At 48.1% G+C, this 13,199-nt stretch overlaps 1 protein-coding gene across 1 annotated transcript in view; it reads right to left on the reverse strand.

Annotated features, from left to right (window-relative positions):
* Nucleotides 1-3,217: 3,217 nt before the first annotated feature.
* Nucleotides 3,218-13,199, reverse strand: part of LOC311243956 (matrix metalloproteinase-19-like) — a gene marked incomplete at both ends in the record, with an annotated part of 32,564 nt that continues 22,582 nt past the window's right edge. Inside the window, 3 exons of the mRNA XM_084333363.1 lie at nucleotides 3,218-3,460; nucleotides 4,700-4,827; nucleotides 9,597-9,761. Coding sequence (XP_084189489.1) covers nucleotides 3,218-3,460; nucleotides 4,700-4,827; nucleotides 9,597-9,761 — 536 coding nt within the window. The remainder of the gene's footprint in view (nucleotides 3,461-4,699; nucleotides 4,828-9,596; nucleotides 9,762-13,199) is intronic.

Here is a 13,199-nt window from a genome sequence, read left to right on the forward strand (position 1 = left end):
GGTGAAATAACACAATACACACAAGTTTGGTTCCAAGTTCTTAAAATCGTCTCATCGTTGTCAGCGGAGTTCCCAGCGAGCATCGGCGGCCGACGTGAGTCCAGACCAACTGATGACCTCGTACTACAACTTGACCTGAACTAGACGTACGCCGACTAACCTCATTCCCAGTTTTATCTCCTCCGTGAGATAAAGCCTGGTAAAGAACTACTGCCGAAAGTGTCTATGGGTTAGAATTTTTCGGTGTATGTACTTCCCCTGGAAACTGCCTCCGAACGGACCAAACTCTTCCCGAATCCTGTCGTCAAACAAGCTAGAACGTCCCAGTCATGTAGTAAATTATTCAGGCAAAGCCGTTGCAGTGGCTTAACGAGGAAATATTGTGCACTTCACACGTTTCTATAATTGTTTTGTTGAAACCGGAAAGTCTGTAGCCTGTACTTCCTGTACTTCCGTTTAGACATTTTAGGAGGCATATCTTTACAAGCCTATATACGCCGACAGACAGCGGCCCAAATACGTGACACCTTTTGGTCAAGGGATCAATACGTGACGATTGTTGGCAACATTTAAAACATTTTATTATATCTAGACAGTAATCGATAGTACTAAAAAAAAATAAGACTTTGCCACCGAAATGAAAAAAATATCTGTCATTCCAGTAAGGGGCAGGAGCTAAAACAACGACGTCCAATCAAACGAACGACCAAGTCAAACGATTGGAACAAGCGAGCTGTCTATCGAACCCTCTAGTGACACGTGTGCTTGTTATAACAGTTGTGCACGTCCACCAGCGGTGCGTTCCTGATATCAACTGTGATTGCACGCACGCTAATGGCGCCTCGCTTGAGCACAGACTAAAGACAGTGCCTAATTGCCTCTACAAATGGAATGTAACACATATCATTCACAAGTTAGGTGTGAATGTATCTGAGAATGTATTTAACACACCTGACAACCGGCGCTATTGATATGCAAAGTAGCCCAGGTGGGTACTTATAGCGAGTTGGCGAGTGCAGCGCATTCCTGTGTGCGCAGCGATGCGTTGCTCATGGGACAAGATTGCACTCCGGGCAACCTAAGTTTTGTGAGCAGAAGCGCGTGCACGCGCGTGCACACAGGAATGCGCTGCACTCGACTGATGCGCCAACTCGCAGTACACACCTGGCTACTTTGTGTAACCGGTTCTACTCTGAACATGCCATGAGTGGGAGTCGAGCCCCGGGCGTCCGCACGGCGGGCGACATCACAGACCTCTGTACCAAGAGAGGAATTCCCCCCTAAGCACTCAATTTGGATGCCTCAGGGGAGTGAGTTTTACTTCCTGGTACCGCTACCGTGCCTCAGCCACTTCTCAACGTCGGAAGTTCTTCGCGGTACCATCCGTTACACTTGCATATCAATAGCGGCAGTCGTCAGGTGTTACATTCCATTCGTAGAGGCAATTAGGCATTGTTTTTAGTCTGTCCTTATGCGAGGGAACATCGTGCATGCGGCGTCATTAGCGTGCGTGCAGCATGTGTTGATATGAGCATCGCAACACTGTGTGTGCGTGCACGGCACGCGCTTCTGCTCAAAATCTTTGTCTGCACGGAGTGCAATCTCGTCCCATGAGCAACGCATGCCTGGCGTCCACAAAGGCCTGCTAGCTACCTAGGGTGTGGTTTTGGAGACATCCTGATGAGCCAAGTGGTGGTGACTGGATGCCACTGGGTGAGAATCACACAAACGTCCTAGGAGGAGTACGAAAAACAATCTGTTCTTGTGAAATGTAAATGGTGGTCATATAGACAGGTTTCTTGTTTCTTGTTTGAAAATTTGGCTTTGTACAATTTCTTGAAATAAGTAAAAATATCTTTACTATATTTATCTATGAATACCTTTGTCATTTTATTTGGTTGTTTGTTTGATGTGTTTTAATTATTTTCCTTACCTCTGTGATGTATGTCTCTTTTCTATTTGTAATTTTTTGTCCCCTTTCCCTGTTACCCTTCGAGGTGACCTTGTGTCCTCTCGCCAGGCCATCACTGAAAATAAGAATTTGTTCTTAATTGACCTGCCTGGTTAAATAAAGGTTAGATACAAAAATTAAGATTTTAATCTAGGGTTCTCTCTCCTGATTGGATAAAGTGGGAAGGGATACCAGGAAATGCTAAGGTCATCCTTCTCTTTTGGTCTTATACAGAATTATAATCAAACTTTACTCCAAATGACATACTTCTACAGACAACAGGCACATGTCCAGGTTAAGCAGTCAGGTACATGAGTCTAAACAGGGCGTTTAACCCTTTCACTACCACACACTACAGAAGGTTAACCCTTTCACCATCTGTAGTGTGGTAGTGAAGGGGTTAACCTTCTGTGGTGTGGTTGTGAAAGGGTTAACCCTTTGTCGTGTGGCAGTGAAAGGGTTAACATTCCGTATTGACGCGGTGAAAGGGTTAACCCCTTGGTAGTGTGGTCGTGAAAGGGTTAAAATAGGTTATGTTATAACATTTTTGTAGTGCAAGTTTCAGGGTTGGCTAATTAATGCTGACAAACTACATTAAAGACATGCAGCATGCTAGGGAGCGCAGGGATGACATTGTATTATCAGTTGGCCTACTAAATGATAGACTGATATGGATAAACTTGCTTTAGGCTTGTGCATGTTGTGTACGAGATTGACAGGTCAATGTTTTTGGAGTGTAAAGTGTATACCGGTATATACATCATGAATTAATATCAGTCAACGGTAGACTACAAACTATTTGAATGGAGATCAATAATCACAATTCGCAGCCTATGTGTTTGTTTCAAGAATGTAACCAATGCCTTATGAATGTATTACAACAAGCTCATCCAATCACAGTCAAAAATCTTTGTTCTATTTACCTGGTTCCTGCTTCTTTAATTTTTTTTTTTACTTCCTACATCACTACACCACAAAAAATAACACATCCAATGTTGACTTCAATGTAATTATTTTCATGAAGATCATTCAAATCCTCAACATCCCTCAATCTGTTGATTGCATTCATCATTCATTATACAAGGGATTCACATGTAAAACATTTCTGTTGATTTGCAGTCCAAATAAAGATGCCTTTTCACTGTTACTACTGTATGAAATGATTGTTTACTCTGCAATTTCTTGGTATTATTAATTACATTCTCTAACTGGGCCGAGCGCTGAAAATCAGTGTAGAATCTCCAGCCTCTGGCGCCCTCTGGTGGTCTAGTCGCCACACTGCATCCAGTGAGATTGGATGCTTCGAGGGTAGTAGGCCTTGTCCACAGCTTGGCGGCCTTTATTTACACGCCAGTACTGGCCACCTTTGAACACGTAAATATGGCCGTCTGTCCACGTCATCGCAGCGTCGGGCCTGCTGGGTGTCCCGTGGAAGAGTTGCCCGGTTGGTTTGCCGTGTGAACCAAAGTCTGTTTGCCCCACTTCATCCCATTGCCAGTATGACGTCCCCTGAGGGAGAAAGAGATCATCATGAGGAATACGTAATGTACGCTATGTTATATATATATTTAAGTAATATATTTACGTTTCGTATCAGCAAAAGCCCCCCCCCCCCCAAAATTGCGCAGTTCTTTTTGGACTTTTGCTGATACGAAACGTAAAATATATTACTTAAACAATACGTAAATATATTACTTATGGCTATAACATAACATACATTATATTATGTACCTTTTTCCTGTGGTTGATACGTGTACTTTATTTACATATTTTAAGCGAGAGCCCGCTGCATGTTGTGTTACAGCCCATGAAGGAGCACCGCTGCATGTTGTGTTACAGCCCATGAAGGAGCACCGCTGCATGTTGTGTTACAGCCCATGAAGGAGCACCGCTGCATGACGTGTTACAGCCCATGAAGGAGCACCGCTGCATGACGTGTTACAGCCCATGAAGGAGCACCGCTGCATGACGTGTTACAGCCCATGAAGGAGCACCGCTGCATGTTGTGTTACAGCCCATGAAGGAGAACCGCTGCATGTTGTGTTACAGCCCATGAAGGAGCACCGCTGCATGTTGTGTTACAGCCCATGAAGGAGCACCGCTGCATGACGTGTTACAGCCCATGAAGGAGCACCGCTGCATGTTGTGTTACAGCCCATGAAGGAGCACCGCTGCATGTTGTGTTACAGCCCATGAAGGGTGGAAGCACCCGCTGCATGACGTGTTACAGCCCATGAAGGGTGGAAGCACCCGCTGCATGACGTGTTACAGCCCATGAAGGGTGGAAGCACCCGCTGCATGACGTGTTACAGCCCATGAAGGAGCACCTGCTGCATGTTGTGTTACAGCCCATGAAGGAGCACCGCTGCATGTTGTGTTACAGCCCATGAAGGAGCACCGCTGCATGACGTGTTACAGCCCATGAAGGAGCACCTGCTGCATAACGTGTTACAGCCCATGAAGGAGCACCGCTGCATGACGTGTTACAGCCCATGAAGGAGCACCTGCTGCATGACGTGTTACAGCCCATGAAGGAGCACCTGCTGCATGACGTGTTACAGCCCATGAAGGAGCACCTGCTGCATGACGTGTTACAGCCCATGAAGGAGCACCGCTGCATGACGTGTTACAGCCCATGAAGGAGCACCGCTGCATGACGTGTTACAGCCCATGAAGGGTGGAAGCACCTGCTGCATGACGTGTTACAGCCCATGAAGGGTGGAAGGAAATTATATCTTTACTACATACTTTGATGAAGATCAATCTTTTGTTCTTCTTGAAGTACAAGGCCGAGTCAATATTAGCCGGTACAGTGGTCAAGAGGCCGGGGAAGCCTTGGTCAAGTTTGGAGCCTGTATACCTCCACAACCTGTCCCCTGTGGGAAAACAACACAACTGTTAAACACAATATGGTACTGATAACTATACTTTCCGATACAGGCTGACTAGGTAGTTGTGATGATTCGGTGTTGGTGTGGACCCAATAGCAATCACAGGACGAGGGTAGAGAGACAGGCAGGACACAACGGGATGTAGTTGACAAAAGGCTTTACTTGTTCTTTCACAAGGCTTAAACTACAAATCACGAAAGAAAACCTCAGCAGGGCTGGGACAGAACATAATACGAAAACCCGATATACAGGGTACAAACGTGGAGAGCAGGATAACAATGATATGACAAGATAACGAACCGACGGGGGAGTAACAGGAAAGGACAGAATATATAGGGAGACTAATTACTAACAAGACACACCTGGACAGACACACAGGCTGACAAACAATGACACCAATATATAACATGACAGGACTGAATAACAACAATGCATACAAATACAAGAGACAACACACTAGACCAGACCGGGAAACAGAGTGGGCAACATAGACAAGAATACATTAAACATTAAAGACATTTGGAGGATACACATATGAAATGCCATTAACAGAGGCAGTAGGGGGAGTAGCGGGAAAACTCCACTAGAGGGGGGTGCAGGGCAGGCTCTCTGAGGTGCAGGGCAGGATCCCTGAACTGGCGGGGGAACGAAGCCAGTCTGCTGGAAAGGCGAATCCTGACAGTAGTGTGACTAGTGCCTTGTCTAGCTATGTTCAGCCTGGCTGGGGCTAGCCATGGTATGGTTGGGTTTGTGTCTCCATTAGCCATGTTCAGCCTGGCTGGGGCTATAGCCATGGTCTAGCATGGTATGGTATGGTTGGGTTTGTGTCTCCATTAGCTACGTTGTACGTTCAGCCTGGCTGGGGCTAGCCATGGTCTAGCATGGTATGGTTGGGTTTGTGTCTCCATTGCGCTTATTGTAAATTCACACCAGCAACTGTGGTACACAAGCTAAAACATGATGATACAACAGTCCCAGCCAGGTCCGGCCAGGTTGTGAAAGGTGTCTGTCTCAGCCAGGTCTGGCCAGGTTGTGAAAGGTGTCTGTCTCAGCCAGGGTCCAGCCAGGTTGTGAAAGGTGTCTGTCTCAGCCAGGTCTGACCACGTTGTGAAAGGTGTCTGTCTCAGCCAGGTCTGACCACGTTGTGAAAGGTGTCTGTCTCAGCCAGGTCTGACCAGGTTGTGAAAGGTGTCTGTCTCAGCCAGGGTCCAGCCAGGTTGTGAAAGGTGTCTGTCTCAGCCAGGGTCCAGCCAGGTTGTGAAAGGTGTCTGTCTCAGCCAGGGTCCAGCCAGGTTGTGAAAGGTGTCTGTCTCAGCCAGGGTCCAGCCAGGGTCCAGCCAGGTTGTGAAAGGTGTCTGTCTCAGCCAGGGTCCAGCCAGGGTCCAGCTAGGTTGTGAAAGGTGTCCGTCTCAGCCAGGTCTGGCCAGGTTTCCACTAACGCAGGAGATGCTGGTATCGAGCCCAGCTCTCTGCGTTGCTACCGGCTTGGCCGGTCGTTCATACTAACACAATTGGCAGTGTTAGGGGTGGGAAAGCCGGTGGGTGGGGATTGGACGTTGTGGACAGCGACTCCTACAGGTCGGTTGGTGCGCCTGTACAGCAGAATCAGGAAGTATCGGGGGCAGGGTGAGCCTCCCACGTGCTACTCCTCGCCACTGAGAGATCACGCTGTTCAGGTGAAAAGATGCGACAGCTTCCTCCTCGTGTACCGGAGGGGACACGTGATGCAAGGCTTGGTCCTCACTGCAGCCGACCAGTGGGAGGCATGGTCTCGTAACGTTCGAGACAGGGGAGGGGAGAATTGAAGGGAGAATTGGCGAGGCGAAATTGGGATGGGAGAAAAATAGATATATAATATATAAATAACATGTGACAGAAGCACAGTCTGGAATACTGCCAAGGATGGACACAAAAAAGCTCAGAGCTTATTTCCATTGTGGTCCTTGTAGGGGAACGAAGTGTTCAGACGTGCATCATATAGACATCGTAAAGATTCAAGATTCAAGAGATTTATTAGTCACATACATACACGAGACATGTAGTGAAGATGGCCATGCCTGATACTCTGTACTTCCTTAATTGTCTCAGGTGCTGCTTTGCCTTTTTTACCACAGTGTCTATGTGTGTTGTCCATGTCAGGTCCTCTGTGATGTGGACTCCCAGGTACTTAAAACTGCTCACCCTGTCCACAATAGCCCCATTAATCCACAGTGGCGTCACTGGCGTGTGTCCCCTGCTGTATTCTCCTAAAATCCACTATCAGCTCCTTGGTCTTACCAATGTTCCGAGTGCCAGGACAAATGTGGGTGGGTAGGTTTGTAGGCAGGTGGGTGGGTGGTTATGTATTATTATGTACGCTGTATACAGTATATGTATGTACTGTGTGTATGTTTGTGTTAACACATATCTTTTGAATGTATTACTGGTATTTTTTTAATAATATGTATATTTTAGTATGTTTTGATTTTATAAAACAGGGGAAGCTCTCGATAAGCCTCTAGGCTTCTAACTTCTCCTTCACAATACGGTTATTATGTATTTTCTTTGACTTTTGTTTAACTCTGTGTTAATAAATAAAAAAAAAAATCAACCTCCTCCCGGTAGGCCTTCTCGTCGTTGTCCGAGATCAGCCCCACCACCACGTGTCGTCCGCAAACTTCACTATGGAGTTAGAGCTGAACCTGGCCACACAGTCATGTGTGTAGAGCGAATACAGCAGGGGGCTGAGGACACAGCCCTGGGGGGACCCGATGCTCAGGGTGATTGAGTTGGAGGTGTGTCCACCCACCCTGACTACCTGGGGCCTGTCGGTCAGAAAGTCCAGGATCCAGGCGCTCAGGGTGGAGTTCAGATCCAGATCAATCAACTTGTCAGCCAGTCTGGTGGGGACTATGGTGTTGAAAGCTGAACTATAGTCAATGAACAGCAATCTCACATAGCCCCCCTTCTGACTGTCAAGGTGAGATAGTGTGTTGTGTAGTACCTGGGAGACCGCGTCGTCAGTGGACCTGTTTGTCTTGTATGCAAACTGCAAAGGGTCCATGTTACTGGGGAGGGAGGCAGATGTAATCCTTGACCAGCCTCTCAAAGCATTTCATGACCACAGAGGTGAGTGCCACCGGTCTGTAGTCATTTAGGCCTGCTGGGAAAGTGTTTTTTGGTACAGGGATTATAGTGGACACCTTGAAGCAGGCAGGGACCACGGACGTGGCCAGGGATAGGTTAAATATAGTGGTGAACACTGGGGCTAGCTGGTGAACACAGGACTTAAGTATTCACCCTGTTATACCATCTGGGCCTGCAGCTTTCCTAGTGTTCACCGCTATAAACGCTTTCCTCACGCTGTGCTCTGTCACGGAGAGTGTGTGCTCATCCCCAGAGGAAGAACTCCCCCGTCGCGGTAACCGGCGCGTCAGTGACATCGCTAGCCGTTGAGCCAGCATCGCCACTGCCCGACCCAAACCGTGTGTAAAAGGAGTTGAGCTCGTTCACTAGGGAGGCGTCATCAGCACTCACGATTGAAGAGGGGCTGACCTTGTAGTCAGTTATCATCCGTAGTCCCTGCCATAAGCCCCTGGTGTTGTTCACATAGACATAACATAGACACATAAAAACATATAAAAATGCCTTTAGCTGAATATCTAGGTTAACTTTTTTTCCAGGTCACTGGGCAGACTGTTCCAAAAGACAGCTGCAGAATATAAAAATGACTCCTTCCCCATACAAGTCTTGAATCTGACTGGCACGAAGTCAGTTGAGCTACGCCTAGTTGAATAAGCATGGGTGTCCCTGACACGGTTGGAGTAGTCATTGAAGTACACTGGCACTACCCCATGCATGATTCGGTGAACTAGGCACATCCCTATTTGGTTGACTCTGCCTTCCACCTTTAGCCATCTCATGCTCTCAAAATGTGATGGGTCAAGGTGGGTTCTGGCAGCCTTAGTATTACCCTGACTAGCTTGTTTTGTGATGTCTGTAGTTTTATTTTCTGACTTTTGGGGGCGCTGTTGAACCAGGAGCACACGCATAGTCATAGTGACACTGTACAAGTGCTCCAGCAAGTATTTTCATCGCGGATAAGTCATTGATGATTCTGTTCTACAGGGCTTTCATACATTTACATTTAGTCATTTAGCTGACGCTTTTATCCAAAGCGACTTACAAGTTCTGTACGACAAGTCATCAGGAAGGGCACAACTCTATCAGCTGAGTCTGTTGTTTTATTTGCTGCCATTTGTTGGTATGGAAACCTTGCCGTTAGACAAAAGAATGCCCTTAACGGGGTTGTGAGGGGGGCTGGCAAGATTGTGGGGGTACAATTTAGCTGTCTGGGTCATATATATGACGAGCAGGTGTTCAAGAAAGCGTTGTCTATTAGAGCAGACAGCTCTAACCCCCTAAATCCGGAATATCAATTATTGCCTTCCGGCCAACGTTTAGAGACCCCTGCAGCTAAAAAAAAAATAGGTATAAATTCTCATTTATATCTACCTCCATTTGCTATCAATAAAGGAAGCAGGAAGATGTAGCTTTGAGGTGGGTGGGTGGGTGGGGGGATGGTTGTAGTTTATTTAGCTGTTATCATTATCTGATCTTGTGACCATGCACATGTCTGTCTATGTTCTTCTTGTTTATGTATGTTTACTGTGTTTTTTGGAGTTCTTATTATTATCTGCTGTAATTGCCCAGTTTGGGACATGCTAATAAACTTGACCTTGACCTTGACTGATCTAGTAGAAGTAGAAAAGTACCTTTGAAAAAGTAGGACTTGCCGGTCCTCTGGGAGTGAACAGCTGCATCAAGGTTCCCTGGCAGGTCTTTCCACAGAGCAGAGATTGGGATTGGAGTGGTGTAGCCACTATTAGACATGGTCCACACATAGTGACCACTAAAAACATACGTCTTATCCGCTGGACCTGTGTGTAGAAGAATATAAGTATTAAAAGGTTAAAATATGTGTTAAATAGCTTTACATCACTGATAGAGTGTCTGGTCAGTAACATGGGTCTCCCGGTCCCTCCGCTCTGCAGTAAACACAAAATACATTTCCTGGTATCCCTTTCCCACTGTATCCAATCAGGAGAGAGAACCTTTTTTTGCTTTTTGCTTACTGCACTGGGATATTATTTTACTTGTTTCAAGCGAATACAGTATTTCCTTAAAACTAGGTTTTATTCATAATTTTTGTCAGACCATTTTTGCAGTGTGGAGTTCTGTATCGTAACGGCTCTCGCTCTGCGTCACTCACGCACTGTACCTCGCTTGTGCACGCGCACTGAATAAAATTCCACAATGTACCTTTATCCCAATATTTGTCTGACCACACCCCTCATCAGCATACCTTCATAAGCAGGTGTGTGGCCACCTACTCGCCTCCTTCTTCGCTTTCACCACAAGGAAGTGCCTTCGGAGATCCCCACTTGACGTGTTGCTAGTTGAAGAAAGTTGAGACGTGTTTACATTGTGCTTATTTTTTTCTTCTCTCATAACTATTCAAAAAGGAAAATCTAAGTCATAATGTCTACCTCGGAGAGTAGACCCACTCTTCACCAGCGGTTCTCCATTCCCGCCTCTGTCGTGCGCGCTGGTGCGGGGCTGCTGCCACTTCGTGGTTGCCAGCCCAGCCCAGGAGACAGCCGATGGGTAGTTTGCCTCTCAGAGGAGCCGGTGCATCGGTGCCGCCGCCCCGGCGATGGCCTGATCCCGACTCTGGTTCCGGGGAATCGTCCGTTCGTGAGCGGCCGGTTCCTTTGGTTCCGGAGGATTTGCGACGCAAACTTTTCGCGTCTGCCCGTTCACGTCGCAAGATGGTGTCCTGCAGGCGTGAACAGCCTGGGTTTGGGGAATTGCTGGAGACCAGCGAGGATGCGTCGGTCTCTGCATGCCCGATGGAAACTGAGGATTACATGGAAGAGTCGGACGGATTCTTGTTTGAAGGCCCTGTGGAGGCGAGTATCCCTCCTGTCCAGGTAACACTGGAGGGGGGAGAAATGTCTCCTTGGGGCGCCTTGTTCGAGGATGTCGGGGAACCACCTCGGCCTCATCGGCAGGATGCCCTGCTATCAGCCACATCAGACTGTGGCTCCTCAACCGGTCGAAGCCTGCTGCATGTGAGGGATGCGGGTTCGGTGGAGGAAGGTCAGCAGGGGGAACTGCGGGCTTTGTTCCCCGAGCTCATGGCGGTAGCTGCCGCTGCAAACGGCGTGCCGCTGCCGCAGCCATTGCCTGCTCCTGCCCCCGATGATCTCATAGGTCATCTCTGGCAGCGTCGCCCGGTGAGAGGGGTGGACGTTGTCTACCCATTTTTCCCCTCAATGGGGGCCTATGTTCGTCGGGGCCAGGTGGTGTCTCACATCATGGGACATACCCCCGCCTACGTACCAGTTACGCGGGTGGCGGGGTTGGTCAAAGGTATGAGAGAGGGCGTGCCACGGCTTGATAGGCCGATGGCCGCTCTCCTCTGTCCGGATGTGGTGTGGGAGCCGTTATGCAAGCCGGTTCTCCAAGGAAAATCGTCTAGGCGATTGGCATATTGGGGTGACCAGTCATTTATCGCTGGTACACAGTCGCTGGCTGCTGCTTCTAACATCGCGCAGCTGGTTAGATTTGTATCGGGGATAATGATGGGCGGCACGGATCTGACCGAGGTGCAACGCGATCAGATCACCCAGGCTGCGGGAGCTGTACTGCATCTTACCCAGGTGCAGGCCATAGCCTCTGGGAAAGTGCGCGCCCTGGCTACCCTGAACCAGCGCCACCTTTGGCTGGAGCAGGCTCGAGTGCCAGAGAAGAAGAGAGCCCCTCTTCTGACGGCCAACCTCTCCGATGCTGGACTATTCGGGAAGGCCCTGCAGCTGATGACCTCAACGTGCAGAGAGATGGCAGAGGAGAGATCCGTTCTCCAACCCCATTTTCCGCCTCCCGTCCTTGCCGGTGGAGTCAGAAGGCTTCCACGACGTCGAGCTCCCTCCGCCGTGCCTACCACTGCCTCCGCCGCCGCTGCTGGCCCATCCAAGAAGGCCAGGAGGAGAGACGGTGGTTCTGCTGCCGCCGGCCCATCCACGACCGGAGGAGACGGTAGGGAACGACGAGACCAGCAGCCGATTAACTACCGTCCCTCCGGGGCTTCTCGGGGTGGCAAAACCCGAGCGGCTCGAGGCAGCAGACGCCGCTGAGTGACTTTTTCCCCCTGTGGTCCCCTCTATACCCTCCCCGGCCCTCATGATAATTTTGTGCCTAAATAAATAAAAAGTCCCCTTAAAGGGGGACTATATTATTTGGCCAAACAAACTGTGTGTTTCTTCAACAATACATATGATGAGGTTGCGAAATGTGAATCTGCGTTGTTACATTGAGGGATGAGGCACGTTCGTGTTATGAGATTAAGCAAGGTCTGCAAGCATACACTCAGTCATAGAAAGGTTCTATCTTAGCCTGACGCTCCACATGCAGGTAGAAGCTGGTTGTATGATCTGTTGCTTAAGCAAAGTAATGTTGATCCACAACACTGTTGTGTTAGTTGCAGTAATGCTCGTATACACACGTTCCACGGCCTAGCCGTTATACTCTCTGTCAGTGTTTTTTCTATGTACAACATAGAAAGCGGGTGTAGGATTCTGTGGTATAATATGTATGTTCTCATGTAAATATAGTCCCCTCCCCTATATCCCCTTACCTGTGCCCCCCCCCCTCTCTGTGGAATAAGACACTCCCCTCCCCTGTGTCCCCATTACCTGTACCCCTCCCCCCATCTGACCTATCAAATGGGACCACATCCCCCCCCTTGTTAACTATATAGGTCTCCTCCCGAGATCTATCAAGGCGTCTTACCTGGGTAATTTCAGCTGATCACCTGGGGCGAGAGCCTCAGCCATTCTCTCTATGTATTCTATCTGTTTGGTTAATAAACCTTGTTATTATCCAAGCCTCGGTTGACTGAGACATTCTTCATCAGGATATCCACAAATATCCCACAATTGGCGTCTACGAACTTGTGACGGACTTTTTGCGTCCTCCCGGCGTGCTGTATCATTCAACTATACAGAGAAAAGTGAGTATAATAGGATGGTCGACCAAAAAATTTATGGAAGGAATTAAAACTTTCCCGCTTTTCTCTGTGCCAGGTGAATATTACAGAATGTTGTCCAATATTGAGATCATGGCTGAGTAGAATAATGTGCATTAATATATCTGATCTGTATTGAGAATCGTTACCAGGGCGCGCGTGCACCTGGGTCCTTATCAGGAGGTTCTGAAAGGATGGGTTATATGTGCTAGTCCCAAAAAGTTTAGGCACAAAGGTTGGAGTGCTATTCCTGGTCGAGTCGGAGCCGACCAAAAGTTAAGGCACACAA

The sequence above is a fragment of the Notolepis coatsorum genome (assembly GCF_963971535.1).
Source record: "Notolepis coatsorum genome assembly, chromosome: 17".
NCBI classification, from domain to species: Eukaryota; Metazoa; Chordata; class Actinopteri; order Aulopiformes; family Paralepididae; genus Notolepis; species Notolepis coatsorum.